The sequence below is a fragment of the Macrosteles quadrilineatus genome, unplaced genomic scaffold (genome assembly GCF_028750875.1).
Source record: "Macrosteles quadrilineatus isolate MER2022 unplaced genomic scaffold, UCM_ALF_1.0 Scaffold_4__1_contigs__length_99947679, whole genome shotgun sequence".
Classification (NCBI taxonomy): Eukaryota; Metazoa; Arthropoda; class Insecta; order Hemiptera; family Cicadellidae; genus Macrosteles; species Macrosteles quadrilineatus.
Window position 1 is genome coordinate 55,649,323 of NW_026542597.1, and position 19,133 is coordinate 55,668,455.

General features: G+C 33.3%; 1 protein-coding gene across 3 annotated transcripts in view; it reads left to right on the plus strand.

The window, feature by feature from the left end:
- The window catches only part of LOC128991297 (uncharacterized), a 430,235-nt gene that overhangs the window by 362,508 nt on the left and 48,594 nt on the right, over positions 1-19,133 (plus strand). For 2 of the 3 annotated variants that reach the window (XM_054414071.1, XM_054414073.1), the window contains exon 2: positions 8,676-8,798. In XM_054414071.1, the coding sequence (XP_054270046.1) occupies positions 8,676-8,798 (123 nt within the window). Of the gene's footprint in view, positions 1-8,675; positions 8,799-10,773; positions 10,823-19,133 lie in introns of all 3 variants that reach the window. The other variant, XM_054414074.1, reaches the window with a different exon arrangement.

Here is a 19,133-nt window from a genome sequence, read left to right on the forward strand (position 1 = left end):
CCAAAAATAATAGCATTTTTGGAATAGGTGATGTACCTAAAATTTACATTGAATGTACACTGTTGTTTTTTTCAATTTGAATAAGTTGATGAAACCATAACAAATGTTTGTTTCTTTATGTCGGAAAATCCCAAAAATATAGTAAACATAATTTTTGCGTAGTAAACAATGGAACGATGAATTTTCACAGGTAATAAACATATAACAAAAAGCAGATGATTTCATAGTAGTGTAGCGAAACATTATTGAGAAATAAGATTTGTCCAAACGGATAGTAAAGTTGATAAAAACAGCAGGTATTTTTTTACTAATATGCCACTATCAATGGACTTTTTAAACTGAACCCTTGAATGCCGCTTACTTTCAATTTGTTATAGGCATTTTTTAACATTCGCAAATAAAACTCTTCCCTTTTCATCGATGTTTTATGAATAAAATACAACAAGTGTACACAAATAGTAAGGAAGTGATGCTAGGGTATAGGTAGAAGATAGAGAGAGAGTTGTACAGATTGGCTCTTGGATGGGGAGGGATTGTAAAGAGGGGGAGGAGAGGGGAGGGATTAAGGCTCATATGGCTTAACATGTCATAACCACAAATCTGGTGGCCCAATATGTTACATGGCCAACTAAAACTACTACTGGGGCACCATCGTGTTTTGACTCAAACTGTCAATGGTTCAAGGTTAACATTTTTGTTATGTTTGATTTGTCTTTTAATAGTTTATATTTGACTCGTGAACTATATAGTCTGTATACTTTTAGTTAAATCAACTCCAGACCATCATAGAAGTTCGTTCCGTGTTCACGTTTTGAAATGGATCAAAAACAAGTATTAGATTAATTAGTTGAAATTGTTGTAATTTAAGTGTGTGAATAACGACCCCAGTATAAAAACTTATTCCTGACATGGGAAATTCGCTAGAAATATGTTTTTAAAATAGAAGAATCAATGGAAACTTTTTTTGTGAAAACATTTAACATCCATTTCACAGCTATTATACCGGGTGGTGATAAATGGTGTGTAAAACATTCTTTTCTCTAATTTTATCCTTAGTAGGAATAAATCAATGACTTTACAATATTTATACATGTATCCCAACATCGTTTGAAATTATTTTCATAGAAAACTATACAAATTTAATTACATACAATTATATTGATAACATACAATTATTATGGTTCGAGTTGAGTGATAATTTGATTATGTTATCAATCGTGGTATTAGAAAAGTTTGCTTAACGCAAGTTTGCTGTGAATGCGTCTTTTCAAAATCCTACCTATACAGTTTTAAGCTTATACTTACGTTATTCATATAGATACAGGATCTATGAAATACTTTACGTAAAAGGTGAACCTCACAGACTGTTTATATTGCGGTTTAACATAGGAATTTCGTGTAGAATAAGTGGGCCATTTGTATGCAAACAACTAGGGCTTAGATATATGACGCCTTTCCCACAACCCTTGGAACCTTTCCGAGTCTTGACAAGTCTGTGAATTTATATTTATATCCACTTCCAGCGAAAAGCTGTGAAAATAGCGTTCTTTATGGAATTAAGGTCCGTACGCACTTTTCTTTAACAATATGGTAACAGAAATTTTATAGACACGCTTTGGGGGGATATTAGAGTTAAATTTCATCTTCATCATTATTGTTATTACTTTTGAAAGAGCACCACACATTTTAGTCTGAGTATGAATGCAAGATGAATATGGAGATAATGGAGTGAGATGATCTTTGAAGCTTTGTTATCAGCTGTTTCCTTAGGTAGGATCTATTAATACGATACGGACTTACTCGGTAACATCTTTTTTTATTAATTACGATCAAATCCAGAGAGGAATAGTAATTCAACTGGTATTTCCCCAAAATCATTGATTTATTTCCAAAGGACCCTTTCAATGGTACAGTGCTGCTGACCAAGGTTATTAACGGGTTTTAACTTGAACTGAAATTTGACAGTTGTTTACCTTTAGTTAAATTTGCAACCATATTTCAACCATGTATTGTAAACATGAGACAAAACATTACGAAAATGGGTTAAAAAGTTTACTTTATTATCAGTAACCTATCAAATATATCATAATATACCTATACGAATCGATCAATTTGTTCAGCCCCCCCCCCCCCCCTCTTTGTTAAATAAAGCTCAACAATCAGGGTCAGCTGGCCCAGTTGCGAACCCTCAAAATGCTAAAGTACGAAACGACGACCTTTTAAGAGCAGGTCAAACACAATAATAATTTAGCTAACCAGCATACTTGTGTATTTTAGTTGAAGAAAATATGTCATAGCTCTTAAAATTAGTTCATATTTCTTCTGGATATTCTCTTATTTATATGGATATTGTATGTGGATATGGATATTGTAATTTATATGGATATTGTAATTTATATGGATATTGTAATTAGTGTGGTGGCGTTAACATGTTTCTGTGAAGTTAGTAGTTAAGCTGTACAACATAAAGGCCAGGCTTGGAAGGCTTATCATAGTTGTCAAAACCAGAGAAAGAACTTCTCCTGGCAACGTTGTTTGTCAAGGGTAGCTTAATACATTCTGAATAGCACCCATGATTATTTTACACGTTTTGTAGTTTATTCTATGGCAATTGCAATAGTAAAAATTTGCCTATTAAAACGAAGTTACAACATTAGGTTGATTACATTATATACTAGTTGCTTTGCTAAAGATTATTCTTTGCATCAACTTACAAAATGTGCACGCTACGTTTGTTCATCAAGTTTCCTCAGGGCTGTAATCTAGAGGTTAACAATGCAAATTGGTAGAAGCTAATCTATGAGCTAAACACTAAACTACATGATGGTAAATTGTATTACAAATAATGAAAAAATGAAATATAGATTTTTTAGTAAATTTTAGTTTTTTTTATACATAATTGAAAATCTAAATCTACTTTTTTTTAAGAGGTTGGTGGCCTCTTTTAACCTTGCATTTGCCCGTCCACATAGACTAAGCGCCCGTGCGTGGATCGTTTACAGCAAAGCAAGGGGTGAGCCGGTACAGTACAAAGGTGAACTGTACTGATGAAATGTTATCGGCAGTGATCAGGATCCGAACCCACGACACTACTGCCTTGAGCCCAAAGTCCGCAACGCTACCGACTGAAGCCACCGACTCACTAACTCCGGCTACTTGGATATAATACACATGAATATTATGTTAGTCGAATCCAGAACCATTTTTATACAACGGTTTTAACATTTAATCAATTTTTGTACATGCCTTTAAAACAATTGATTAAATGTTAAAACCGTTGTATAAAAATGTGCGACGAGATTTTCTGCACTGGGAAAATAAATATTAAAAGTGCAGTCGTCGCCGTTTGCCGGGGATAGCTCAGCCTACAATGGCTGGGTAAAGTTCCAGGGTCTGCGATAAGGTCAGGGAAACCACTAGGCCAATAGCCGGGTCTAACCGGTATAGGACTGGCTCATACACGGGCACTGTGAACAAGTCAAAAACAAGTCACCACAACAAACGTGCAATAATCACCACCAGGCCTACGCCGATTCTCCACACTCCTAGGGGGTCGTTGCTGACTACGCAACTCGGGCTTCGTCCTAACTATCCAATAGTTAAGCCCAGAGTGCCTAAAACACGGTGAGTTACACGACGACTTGCCAATAAAAACCACGACGCGTGTTATCACCAGGCGGGGTCTACTAGGCCACTATAATCCAATACACAACTCTAATGCCCAAGCTAAGAATCAAACAGTTCACTCAATAATCGTACCACATAATAATATACAAGTACACTATAGGTAGAGTGACTACACCGCTAGTAGCTGGTCTCAATAAATACCAAGCTAAACAAGCAAAACTAAATGGCAATTGCACTATTAAAATTATTGAGCAACTTAGTAGCAGATGAATAAATATTAACTACGTTCCAAACACTAGATAAATATATTATCTGATAGCCGGTACTCCGCTATCCAAGCTACCAAGATAACGTGTTGGACTACCATTAAATTAAAATAATCGAATGAATATACAATAACAACCCTACTACTGTTACTGCTACTACCAACTTTATGTTACTTAGCTGGGCTTCTGTTAATAGGCTAATAATATTAGCTACTAGCCTACTGGCCACGTGTTTCCAACTACGCACGCTAAATCGTGCAACCTAGGTTTGTCGGGCCTCAGAGTTATTAGTAATATAACTAACTCTTGGTACAACGCAAAATAATAACTACTACAGTCAATAAATTATATTATTTGCGCTCTAGCACCTGCCCAGAACCGTCAGGAATATACTTTAATATTATTCCTGACTAATAAATAAATCCTAACTATCGTCAGGCTTTGACTAGCACGGTTACAACTCTAACCCTCGCAAATAAATCAGATATTAATATTATCAAACTAATAATATCAAGTCGTCCACTCACCTCAAGTGGGTCACTGACTTACTACCCAACTTGACACCAACACGCCTTGAGCGCCAATATCACACCGATGTCACCAAAGCACTACTCGTCTCACTCGACAATCACGAACCAGCTGTTCACTGCACGGGATCCACGACTAGAATCTCCGTCCTAGGCTATCCTGAACATCTAGGATATCCCAGGCTTATCGGCACTGATAAGCCGGGTCAAAGGGCGCTAGCTAGGTTCGCCGCCGCCGCTTGCTTACCTCTACAATCGGTACGCGGCCAAATAGCGAAAATATACCCCCCTAGGAAAAATAACTCGTTACAAATGGTTCTGGATTCGACTAACATTTAATCAATTTTTGTACAAAGGCATGACTGTCCATTATGTTTTCAAGATGAATTGTAGTTAGAAACTTGAATACCCAGTACAAGAGTTCTTGATGGGTTTCCCCACAATGGAGCTTGCACAATCAGTAATCGTAATGAACTTTGCTGCTGTCGTTTCGATGTTGCGTACACTTTTTGGAAAATACGAAACATAGGCTAATCTGCTTTGATGTAATCAAGCATGTGCTGTTTTTTTTTATTTGCTGTGATTGCGAACTCTCAAATCTAAAATCTACCTTCACTCTTGTGAATTATCTGGAAATTTAAATATCTACTCTTTCAAAAGTTACAATGTAGAGGTTTTTTATACTAATGTTGTTGATTTTTTTCTCGATGTTTCTTCAAAAAGTTAGACGTATTCGATAATAAACGTGTAAGACCAAACTTAAAAAGAACCCAAGCTATCAAATAATATAACCAACAACAAATACAGTACATTCTATTTATTCAATCCGACATCGTGTGTACCATTTATCACATGAATAAAGTCTAATAATTTTATCTTATTTATGTATTTAGTTTCATCCAACAAAACCTAATGAAGTAACTATAAATATGCTAAGAGTATAGTAATCCATCTTTGAGACACAAAAATACGTGTATGTCTATGTGAGACTGGTAACCCATTTCATGTATACATTTGTTGTCTCTTGAAGACCTTTATCGCCAAAAGTAGATTTGTTTGTCTCTAAGGGCCAAAGTTAAGTTTTAAGCACCAAATAAACATCCTCCCTACTTCCCGCCAGGAAGCTTTTAGACCCTTGTTGTAACGTTTATTTGTGTACAATAAGTTAGTTTATCAAGGCAGGTTTTTTAATTATTTAATGTTAATGTGATAGTTACGAATTTAGAGACATGAAGGATTTTTTATGGATTAGTAAGCTTTTTTAGCTGTCCTTTGCTCACTTTATAAAGGTACGAAGTATTGTATATATTTAGGATTGGAAAGATAAACGTTAGTGTAAATTTTGTTTTTGTATTTAAGTTCATTGAATCAAATTGTACAAGTGATGAACTTATCAAAAGTGTATATGGTAGAAGATGATGGGAAATAGACCTGTGAATATTCCAGGTGGTTTAGAACTGCCTTTGGCAATATCGGCACGTCAATATAACACCTTATACCTTTACACCTTATACCTTAACACCTTACCTGGGGCAGACACCTTTACACCTCTGCTGTCAGGCTTCGTCGACCTATTTATTGTACTTGCTCTAGGCATTGCCATATTGCCACTAATATTACTGACTCATGCAAATGTAAATACATTTTTTGCAACGTGTTGTTGATTTAAAATAGGTTTCGTATATTTTGCTAACTATAACCCTCATACGAAACTTTAAAGGTATATTAACTTTTAAAGTCTTTTGCTAAACTGTCTCTGGTACGAGTGAGAGGTTTGAACTCAAAGTTTTTTTGTATTTGATTATATGTTTATGTAATACTGGCTTTTTATCATTTTAAAGAAGAAAAAGGTGTTAATTGATTATAGTACTGATACTTAATAGTAATGACAACTATCAACATTAGTGACAGGCAAAATTCTTCATCTATACCAATAGATAGCTAATATAATAACATAAAGTAGGTTTTTTTTCATTAATTCTGTATCTGATATTTAATTACGAAATTTGACATTGCGACGTTGAAAATGAAACTGAATCTCAACCTATATATTAGGTTTATTCTACTATATTCAGTAAAAATGAGTTAAATGATTTTTACAATTACATCAAAAAAAATTTCACTGAATTGATCTTAAGGTGTTTATATCAATAATAAATTGCTTGATCAAGATCTAATCTTTTGTTATTTACATGTCAAAAATATGTATAGAAGGTAATCCAACAATGTTAATCCGGTCACCGTAGGGCCGTGTAGTAAGAATATTGTGAGGAAAGAAGTGTTTTTATAAAGAAGAAGGAGAAGAGGAAACAGATAGGCTGGGAGATATGTGAAGGAAAGACAACAATAAAGATGCCCTAAGGAGATCAAAGTCCCAATGTGCTATTTCTTTTCATCGGTCACATCTTTCAGTCTGATATGTCCGAATACAGTTTTACAGCGAATGCTTGTATGCTTGTATGTTGATATGTTGTTGTTGTATGTTGTATGTTGATTTATACCGGATTGGAAAATATCTACAAAATATTTTATTTTCTTTAATAAAAAATATTTTGTAGATATTTTCTTTTATTTTGCACACAATCCTGTTCAATATGACTTGTCCAAAAATCACCGTTTTGAACCTTCCTTGTTTGTCACATAAAAACAGTAAAATTTTTTTGATCATCTGAAACAATTTTTCAGCCTAGTTGGTGTAGTTCTCTTATTATAAACTGGCCGCAATATTAACATGGATATCTAAGTTGTGTGTGTTCAGTATTTTAAATTAAAATGTAAAGCGTAATTTTAGTTAAAAAGCTTTCTTTTTAAAAATAACTTACGTTACCTCCATCTAGCTTAAATGTTTCATTTACAATTTGTGCACGATTTTAAGCGTTCAATGTTATCAAAGTTGCCTTTACAATAGGGGTCCACTAATTTAAAAATAATGAGCCTTTTAAATGTAAACGAGTGCTATAAAACATTTACAATCGTCTACGAGGGTTATTTTTCGACATTTATAACCCACCGTAAAGTGGCCATGAATTACCTGTTTAATTGAATGAGGCAGTAGACTTTTTTATATGGAGGCAAACAGATTCAATGTTGTATGGAATAAAATGCTTTTAGATAATAATCGTTTCGTTTTTAACTGAGTTAATTCTAAAATCCCTCCTTTCACTTTAAGCTTTGAATATTCAATAGTCAATGATATAAGCTATGGTTCATATGTTTTGACCTATAATCCACGCATTCACATAACTCGTAAAATCCCACAGGGCCATGAATTCAGACACTCATTATTCCTTGTTATTATTATTTTGAGTCAGTTAGACGCCCCTGGTAACGTATTTTAAGGTGAATTTAAATACAAGGTTAGTGCAGAACAGAGTGAGATTAACGTGTAGCTTTGTTAATCCATAATATGAGCTGTTTCTCTAGGGTCCATTTATAAAAACAAAAACCCAAAGTTCCCCATCTTGGCCAAGTTTTGGCGGGCCATAAAAATGCCGCAGACCATTCTCAAGATCGTACCCTTAGCTTAAATACTATCGAAAGTTGTATACATCACTTACTAACATGTCAATCTAGGTTTAATTTTAACCCATAACAGTTATATCTTCTTCTTCTAATATATAAAATTCTCGTGTCACAGTGTTTGTCTGCAAACTCCTCCGGAACGACTTCACCGATCGTTATGAAATTTGGTGTGTAAATTCTGTAGGTATGCGAATCGGACGTAAACTATTTCCCGTTTCGAAATTCTTAAAAGGGCTCCGCACCAGTGGCTCTGGAGTTTCCCATGTTAACCTTATGAGAAATGGAATTAATGAATCTTAACAGCTGTTTCAATTAAACAAGTTGGTTCTGTTCTATGATGTTCAATAGCATTAAAGTTACAAGGATTACCAATAGGGTGCAGCACTATTATTTCTTTTACATTTATGACAACAGCTAATTTGCAACCAAAAGGTGAGTGAGCGTAGCGAACGAACTTCAACCTGGAGGCGAGTGAGCGTAGCGAACGAGCTAATCTGAAGGCAAGTGAGCGCAGCGAACGAGCTCCAACCTAAAGGTGAGTGAGCGTAGCGAACGAGCTCCAACCCAAAGGTGAGTGAGCGTAGCGAACGAACTTCAACCAGGACGTGATTTGCTTATTTCTTTTCCATCGGTCTGTCTTAGGGTAAACCTATAACTTAGGCGATACGAAGTTCGCCGGGTCAGCTAGTATATATATATATATATATATACTCACCTACGTGGTATTTTGCAGCCACCTGACGCAGACTGCCTCGTGGCTGCCGCCGGCAGACGCCTGGGCTCGCGACAACAGCGGAGGCTTCCCCTTTGGCTGGGAGGAGGCTATCGACAGCGATGGAAGATCTTATTATATCAAGTAAGTCCTTATCAAGAGTCATAGTTTTAAAGTAAAATAAATTTAAACTTGCCAGGCCAGCATATTTATTTTCAAATTAGACCCGTAAGTCATTTTACAAGAAAATAAAGGTATCCCCTGAGGTTATGCTTGTAGTCTTGCTCTTAAACAAATATTTACCCCTCTAGCATCGATGAAAAGACTTTCGGACAGGTTATAAAGACTCCATATTCCCAAAAGGTTTACTAGCTTATTTAGTATAAAAAATTCTGTTTTTTTCCATTTCAAATAGGGTTCAGTCTCTAACGTTTTTTTTATATTGTTACATCTTAAGCCACTTTGGCGTCTTCGTATTACTTTTCAGAAGTGATAAACAATAGTTATACCAATGTTAACGGCCACTTTTTGTAATTATTTATAGTAAGTTGCATTGTAAACAAACACCATCATACAATTGACATTTAAATCAAGTTAATAGTTAACTATTTTAAATGAATTACCACTCTTGCTGCTCTATATTCTATTTCCAATGTTCACGAAACGTAAGACTTTACAATAATATTGTATCTATCTAAACTTAAACGTCCAGAATAGACATTTTTTACTTCAGTCAATTTTGTTCTCATACTCCCTCTAAGTTGTTAAGGGTTTAAATATCTCATGGTTGCGATAAAATACAAAGAATTCCCGGGAATTCAATGAGGGTGCCGGATTCGAGATAACCATGATGAAGTGTTGGTCAGCCAGCATTGAGATTGATTGTTCAATACTCTACCGTCTCAATCCATCGGGCCTTGAGTAAATCTTAAGAGTAAAATGTTTAACTACTTTGAGATAACATATTAAGAAAGTTTAATTTGTGAATGTCTAATATGAATATGTTTATCAATTTATGTTTGTTCTTTATTTATAGTTCACTGTTCATAGATTATTTTAATTTCTTAGTACCGAATACCAAAATGTCAGGTTAGATTCGCTTTCAGGGGTTTTAGTGATCCTTTGGTTTCTTATGACTACTTAAGAAGGTTTTGAAGCTAAAGACTAAGTTATAAGTCAAACCTTAAATTTTATAAGACATTTTAGTTGGGTTGTAAAAGAATGTTTAGAAACGAGAACCCTGATAGCAAACGTGAAAGAAAACTAAAAACGCTCACACTAAAAAGTGATCAGTATTCAAACTATTAAAGTGTATGCTACCTGATCTTAGAGAAGCATAAAACGAAAGAGAAGCTCTCTCTCTCCAAAACATTGAATGATTATGGTTTATACACCTCATTATTTTAAAGGTGATAACTTATTTGCAGCTTGCACTCATCCAAATAATCCTTTTCATAGTGGTTTAATTGTATAAATTCTTTCCTGTCAATTATTTTCCATTGTTAAAAATGTACTTTAAACTATCAGAAACCTAGACTGTTTAACGAATGATATTAGAATGATAATATAATTTATAATTATATTATTTTAATGCTATTATGGGAAGTCCAATGACAACCATACACACATACATTGTAAAAAAAAATTAAAATTTACATTGTACATTGTAAAAATTAAAATTATTTACTTCAGACTCCTTTCAAATGCTATAAGATTTTAACTAGTTTTGTAATGTCTGGTTCTTTAGTTAAAAGTACTAAGTAGACGTACCAACTATAAGGGACCAGCTGTAGCCCTTTACTTAAATTTATTTTATAAATATGGTTTTTTTTTTGTAACGGCTACTTAAACATTGAATTTGACCATCCACACAGGCCTCGAGTCCATTCGTAGATGGTACCCAGCCAATACATTACAAGAGTGAACTGTACTGACAATAGTAGCAGGTACCAGGATCCGAACTCACGTACGAGCATTGGGTATTCATACTTCGTGTACTAAATGAACTACTTCGTGTACTCTAGTGAATTAACTATCACAAAACAAATGCTTTAGGTATTATCTTAAGTAAACAGCAAGTATTAATTGGTCCGACAGTAAATTTCATACGATGTTATAGGTTGTGGATGCGCCTCGTCGAAACGGCTGAGTCCTCATTTTTTTGCGAGGTATTGATGTTGTTTGCTTTCACTGACTGTCCAGTTCTCATAATCCCCACCCTAACTTTGCCCTTTAACGCCTACTAATCAAATGGATCCTGTTTTATGCAGTGGCAAACACTAATTCGATATTGTCGTTTGTGAATTTGGTATTAATTTGATTGGTTCTGTTTAGATATTCTGTTTATGTGTGTTTTATCTGTGAGTGCCGCTTCGTTTTATTAGATGATTAGATCGGTTTATAGGTGTTGTATTTGACTTGATGTTTTCAATCAAAATTGGAATAATATGATTTTTAGTACTGAGTAATTTACTTTGTGGTACGTTGTTTTATTGTACAGTCATCAGGTTTACGATTGGATTTCAATATTTATGTGTAACTCTTTGTTAAGAATTAACCAAGACTATCGGATACACATATGGAAACCATTCCTTCGAGGTAATATTGTCAATTAATACAATTATTAAATTGCAGATGTTACTTCAATTTGTAAACATGTCCTTCGCATAACCAAAGCTTCTTCGTTATTGAAGAAAATCTTCCATTATAGTTTTACAGGGATTATCTCGGATAACCAAATGTTATGAACTCAATTAAAAACATTTATTTCTTTATAGAGTGGCCAAGCTCTCTTTTTTCGTAAAATAAATGTTTAACTAAGGTTTATAATAATAATATATCCACATCCGTATTTTTAAAACCACTATTCCACGTGTCATTGTAGAAACTCTTAGACAAAGAGGTATGTAGGTCTTTGATGTTTGTCTCTTATATTACTCTATGGATTCATCAAGTACAACAGACTGTGACACACTTTGCTCCAACCTTGATTATTTCGCTCCAATACGTGGCTTTATAGATCGGAATTCTGGTTGTGTAAACTTATGAAATTAATCAAGACCATATAACAGTATTCTTATAGTTATGAAAAATTGTGGTTAAAATCGTCCTTTCAAAATTATTAGTACTTTATAAATAAACAAAAATTGAAGTGAATATGAAGTTAATATGTGGTGGGGCTTCTATACTGGTGGCCTTGGTTAGAATACCGTCAGTTACCATCAGTCTAAACTATGTAACACTACCGAGATTCAACGGTTCGGAGGCTGATTTACGCTGTAAGCCCACCAAGAAGCAAACCAGGCAAAATACGCTCCTATTAATTATTAGCCGTAAATGAAAATTTGAAGTCATGTGCTTATATGTACAAAAACATGTTTGCAGATTAAATTAAACCCCATGTAGATTTTTTCTTCAGTATTCAATAAACGAACGTTCAAACTGCAAGATAAGCGAGGCCCAGGAAATGAGGCGTTACAGAATGAGAATGTGCTCGAACATTTGTGTAAACATTGTCGCAGATTACACCTTTACTTCCAGTTTCCTAAGTTTTGAATCCGTTTTAGGACTTATCTCTGGAGCCTTACAATGTTTTCTTCCAAGACAATGAGTACAGTTATTAGTTATAATAATTGGCGTCATAGTTTATAGCTTGATCTACTATCATCTTTTGAAAGTAAACAATATGACCTATCGTAAGTAAACCAAACACTGAAGGTCAAATAGCAATTTAGTGACACCCTGCCTCAGGTGTTTTAGAAAATAAACCTATTCTACAGGGAAAGTTGTAAGGCAGTGTGCATTGACTATGTGCCACATATTTTAAAATTATTCTTCTCCACGCCAATCAATCATTATGTCTTTATCCATTAAAACTTCCGAAATCTACACCCACACGAGTCTGAAAACTGTTGTATTATAAGTTTAATTTAGTTAGTTCTTTAGTTGCGTTTTCAAGAAGCGCTTCCGGCATTGAAAAGATAGTTTATTGGAGACGAAGTAAATTTATACAATTTAGTTGATTTTGCTGTCATAACTTTAATTGCATTGTCTCTGAACATGTCACACAAAGTATAGTCCCTCGAAGCTAAACCTGCCAACGTTTGTTGAGTAGCTTGTGACTTCATCATAACGAGGAAATTGTTTTTTTTATTAAATTACAGATTAAATGTGACTTTGGTTTTGCTTTATACGTTCTTTGAACATTTTGAAACAGAACCAATGAATGATGTTTTGTTAAATTTTTCATACAAAGATGAATTTATAAACTGTTATTTATTATAACCTTATAGTAAAATATGAATACGTTTTGAAATCAGATATATAACGCATATTTTATATCGGGGTACCAAAATATTTCAAATGTATCATCTTATTGACCTTGTACCTGGTTGTACTCTTATTAAAACTACAAACTGATGTTCTCATGCAAACATAACTCGATTAGATTGATTTAAAACTATAATCCTTTGATAATGAAAATATTGTATGAAGAGTAAAATCACAGTTTATTCCTTCTCTCAGCTAAGAACATGTTTAAAATGTCCTGTTTTTCGTGTTTTATTGTTAAAATTTTTTATTTTAATAGGGTTTTCTTCAGACATCATACTATGGACTGTAACTTGTTTTGTACCATGCTTTCCTTTCAACACAGAAATCTGGTTATTACTATTTTAAATATGTTATATGATTTTTTATGTGTTTATGAACAAGAGATTCCATAATGCTGCTGTCTTATTCGTAATAATTTTTTTATTATTTAACTTGGAGTTGTATTAATTAGGACGACTTATACCCACAGTTACTCCGCCATAAGAAGAATGTTCTGTATTTTTTAAATTAGAATTTGATTCGTTTATACACGGCGTCCCGTTCGTATACACAGAATGCCCCGGAACTCTCTGGAACATTTTTATATGCAATTGTTCCTCAGGTTGAGACTAACAAATTTCTCAATAGAAACATGGTTCTTCGGTAACTACTTTTCCGTGTATTGGTATGTATGAAATTTTTAGAAATTGTTTCATAACTCGAGATTTATTTAAGATAGAAACTTCAATTTTTGTATAAATATTTTGTATAAATGTGTACCTTAATAGTTTAAATAAGTGTATAAAGTTTCATTGCTATAACTAATTTCAAATTGGCTACCGTTTAACGGTTGTCATGCCAAATTATAAATAAAAAAACTGTTACAGCTAAAAACATTAAAGTGAGGTAAAACATGCACAGGTAAAAACCAAATCATACGACACCTTATTTGCTGAAATCGCATAATAAATAATCAAGTGGTAATATTTTACTCCCTAGGGACTAAAACCCTCTTTTTTACTCCCTAAGAAGTAAAAGAGTTGCTTTACCGTCCCGCGACGCATGTATTAAAATGCTTTTTTAACTGCAGTATGATGAAAAGTTAATCAAACTTACTCTGCTTCAACTGGTTAAAACACTTGTAAACATTCTGCAAGATGGAATCAACGTTAAAACTAACAGTTATGTTCAACTCATCTCTGGAAATGAAGCGTTTCAGAATGTTTAAATGTTCACAAGAAGTTCTTCAAAAATAGTCTACGTCTACATCCCATTTTCTGGCCTTCATTGCGATCATCAAGAAAAACATTTACTTCATTACTTTTCAGGGAAAGTAATCATTTAGTGATTTCCCTTTCGTTGGAATTTCAATAGTGATTTTTTATATAAATTTTTAAACTGGAAATAGGTTTATTTATATTTTAAAAAGTGGTTTTTTATTGGAAGAGGTTTTATGTGAAATTAGTAGCACCAAATCTACGTCCTGAGCCGGGTCAATGCACGTGTCACCACTCGCGTATCCTCGGGTCATTTTTTAGCTTACATACCTACTATAAGCTGTATAACTTTACTATTTGACTTTCTTTTGCAAAAAAAATTACAAAAGTAAAAAAAAATTTAAAAAAATTAGCCGGGGATACGCAAGTGGCAAAACGAGAATTGACCCGGCTCAGTACGGTTTCATATTTAAGACTCGCTACGTTTATCATGAAGACTCGAACAAATCCCGCCAAACATAAATGTTTTAGCCTTAGCTTAAAGAATGCTTAAAGGTTCAAAGCATTATTTAAATACTGCCTTGAACTGGTATAATGTAATGTTAGCCATCATTATTTAAAAAAATTATAGTTCTATATGAAGAGGTCTTCTCTGTATTAAAGAAATTTTCTGCAAAAAAACCCATACGATACATTTTATTTCATACCAACACAAAGTCAGTGTCTGCTCAATCATTTTACTTTAACTTGAAAAACCTCTGGTTTATACAGTCCACGTGATATCCAATTATCCATAGTTATCAATTGATTGTAATTTTTTTTTATGGAGACAACATGAGTTATATGTACGGTGATATAGATTTGTTCGTTAATTTATTTTCTACGAAACAGACTCTCATTCTATTATTTGTAGCATGACAATTGAATGCATTTACACAATAAATACGCACTTTGTGATACACATTTCATCAAAGTTGTATTTTCATTTTTACAATGTGACCAACAACACAATAAATTATATAATTTATCCATGACGATACAGCTATGACACGAATTGAAATTGCAATAAACATTTTAATTAAACCAAATAATATACATTACAGGTTAAATATGCAATACAAATGTTAGAATATCGTATCACATTAGCTGTAGCCCGTTGTATATGAGAAACAATGGCTAATTTTAGTTTGTCTGTATTACATGCACATCGATGAAAACCTTCGTTCACACTAAATACTCTGAATCGAGCATCCCATTCTTATTTTGAAGCTGCATAAAGTTTTAGGACTGAAAACTCGTAGTTCAGTAGAAATATCAAGTATGATGTCGTAAACGCGCTTTTATTTTAATACACCTATTATTGAATTGAAGTAACTTGTTGTAATCTATATAATCTGTCATGTTCCTTTCACCTATTATGTACAATAACAAAAACTGAACTATCAAATAGAACTTCAATTTTAGCTTATTCCACAAGAGTATTGTTCATTACTGATATTTTAATGAGAGACTGGCATAAGTAGACTTATGGATGTGAACTTTATTATCTTAAGTCAATATTCAAACTAAACAACTGAAGAATTTTAAAAGTTCTAATATGATTTCAAAAGTTTGAATGAAATGTGTACTTTAAATCCTCGCATTTCACCAAGTAAAACCTTCTAGCGAGAGAGCAACCAACCAAACATTTTCTCCATTGTAGCTCTACAATCCTCAACTTTCAAATCTGAGTGTTTCTGTTGTCATGCTGGGGGGATTTCAACACAAGCTACTGAAGAAAATATTGGGCTTTTGTTCTAAAATTGTTTTATAAATATTGAAATTTTGTTATCACTCCATTGTAACAAAAGGTGCATATTTACTGAAACATTCCAATAAGTAAAAATAAGTAGACTACAAAGCACGACTTTATTTCGTTTGGTTGCTTAAAAGATTATTTTAAAAACTATAAACTAATGTTTTATTTATTTCTATTTTGTTGCACTGTACTAGAGTTTTCTTTATTTGCATTGTTTTAATGATATTTATTATCAGAGAAAATGTTGCAATATTGCTCGGCATTGTATATATTTAGTATTGTAGAGGATGATTTTAAAATGCCTTTTTAATAACTCCAAAGTTAATTCGACAATCCCTCTATAAATTAACCTCAGCAGCATGAAACAAAACATATTGCACTAATATGTAAATAAATAAATGTAGAAAAATAAAATCGTAGCTTTAATTGTATGATTCTTTGGTCTTGATAGTAAAATAAAATACCCTACGAACGATGAAAGCTGGGCCCATTTTTGAGCCTCAATAAAACTGCTTCAAACGTTTCCTCAAGATTGAAACGGCACGCCCTAGGCTAAATGGTAGGGGTAAACTATTACAAAAACCCTTTATCTTCGTAGAGTACCTTAAAATGTAATTAAAATGTCTATAGTTTTTACGGACCAAAAAACCCGATCAACCACGTACAATATTTCCTCATACAAATTATGCTGTGAATTCATTTACTATGGATTCATTTCTACTAACAAAATATAAATACAAATTATTCAACCAGTCATTTTATAAGTAGGGTACATCATGCTACTAAACAATTTAATATTTTTAATACAAAATCAAATTGTGTAAAACTTGCAAGGACAAGTCAAATGGAATCTGTACAAGTTAGAGAAACAGTTCTTTGCTACTCAGTAATCCCCTATTGGGACTGGCAAAAGTCTTTGTAGTAATTCCAACAGAAACTGTATCTTTCTGAAACAAGTCACTAAGAAGGTCAAACGTTTTCTTAGAAATGAGAGACGATTTTTGAAATGTATTTCCATAAAATTTACCTATTTTAGGTCCGAACTTAAACGGTGTTGTACTTTTTGACAACATTCTGTGATTTCTATTTTGATACATGATTTTGTTTTTGTAGGAAATTCTATTTATTCAAACTATGAAAATAGTAGTCTCCCATCTTTCATAAAATTATTACATTTTTTAGTAAACATTTATGATGGTTCCGAATGTGTAAACTTGAATGCCTAACCGAAGCAAGTTTCTAATTAGTAACATGTTGACTAAATATAGTACTATCACAGCTTCTTGTAAATTGTTTGCCTAAAAGACGATCTATGTAGATTTTAAGTGGATTTTTTTTAAGGTTCGACACTTTTGTCCCGGTCGTTTGAGTTCAAATCCTATCCATTACCGATAGCTTTGGACTAAGCAATGATGGATTAGGGTCATGTCGGGATCATGCAATGTGACCGGATTGAACGGAGCCCATATTGATGCGCTGCTGCGTCTACCTAAAAAAATATCTCAAGCTATAATACTTTTCTCCATATCACAAAACTCCCAACTAAAAGCAATATGATTTAATTTTACCCAGGTGTGTATACAATGCATTGCCATTTACATTTTTCTTACAGTTTCACAAGAACAAATGCCTCCATTTGTTTAGCATTAAACCATTTCAGCATTATTTTCACTGCAAGTAGTGTCTTTAACCATGAAGCCCTAAAGTGTGAGGGCGTTAGCAGTTACAACCGTTACCCCAGCGCCTAAGGGGTGATTAGAATCGTTAGGACGAGAATAGTTCTAGAAAATGGCTGCAAAGGGTAGTAGTGCTACAACCGTTACTTGCTTACTTTTCTTTACACAATAAGGCTTGGTATCATTTTGATTTTAGCAGATTAAGTTTCTTGTCTTTTTAGTGTTGTTTTCAATTCAATATCCAGAGTACGTTTATTTCAATAATTTTATGATTGGACATTCATCTGTTTAACCAAGCTTGTGCAATTCTAAACAACTATGCTTAGATATTGTCTTAAACCTTAGTCGTCCTTGGTTTAAGTGTGGAAATGAAATTGTCATGTATACTTCGATAAAATAAAGATATAATTTATCTTTTAATAGTACTCGGTTTTAATCGGTTTTAACATAATAAGTCTCCTGAAAAGAGTGTGCAATGTATAACAACAGTATAAAACATGGTATGATTGAAGTGATATGAAAGGGATTGGAGTGATATGGATGATGATATGTAAGTGGGTTATACTATGTTAGATGTGGTGTCTTAGCACTAGTTTTCCAATGATTTAGTTTTAAACGTGAGCTTTAACAAAGATTAACAATTATTAGGATCAATTTTGCTTTCCTTTAGGGTAAAAAAAAAACTTATTGTGACATAATTCTGCGTACTAAACACGCCAGTATTCCAAAAAACTGTTTTCAATTATTGTGATTACTTATGTTTTAGCATTGTACGCGTTGGTCCTAATTAAAAGGAAAATATTAAACACATCATCCAATACTATTACAACTACTATAGTAGGCCTATCACTGTACTTTAGTAATATAGTATATATGTATATAATACTGCAATTACACCTTTACAAGACTTTAAATATGTTTACAAGTGTTACAATGGCGATAAATTTATTTCAACCAGTCACCACAAGCTCCAATCGGAATCTTCGATCATCATTTTAACATGTTGTTGGTTATACATTTACAGTCTTCCAAATGTTTGCAGTACAATATAAACATGTCGAATTGTGCTCGAGTACGTAACTTAGTACATCTCTGTATAAGTTAATTAATACTTAGGTTTCGAAGATAAATAGTTATTTGTTACTGTTGTTGTTAGTTATTAGTTGTTGTTGTTGTGTATTGCTTTGATGCAAATGAGAGAAACGTTTACGCACGAACCTTAGGCGAGTGTGGAAAGTTTCTCGAGTGCAGCAAATGCACTTTGCGCTCGTGTTACATTATATTTTTCCTACAGTTACTATAGAGCATGGAACTAATTAGTTTTTCAAACACTAAACAACACGTTTGAGGTTAGGTTAAATCCAAGATCGCACAAGCAGATCTTGGTCGTAGTATTTTTCAAGCCAACTTATTTTAAAGCGTACACGTATTACGTGCCTAATAAAAGAACACTGCTTTTGTTGTTTGGTTGGAATAC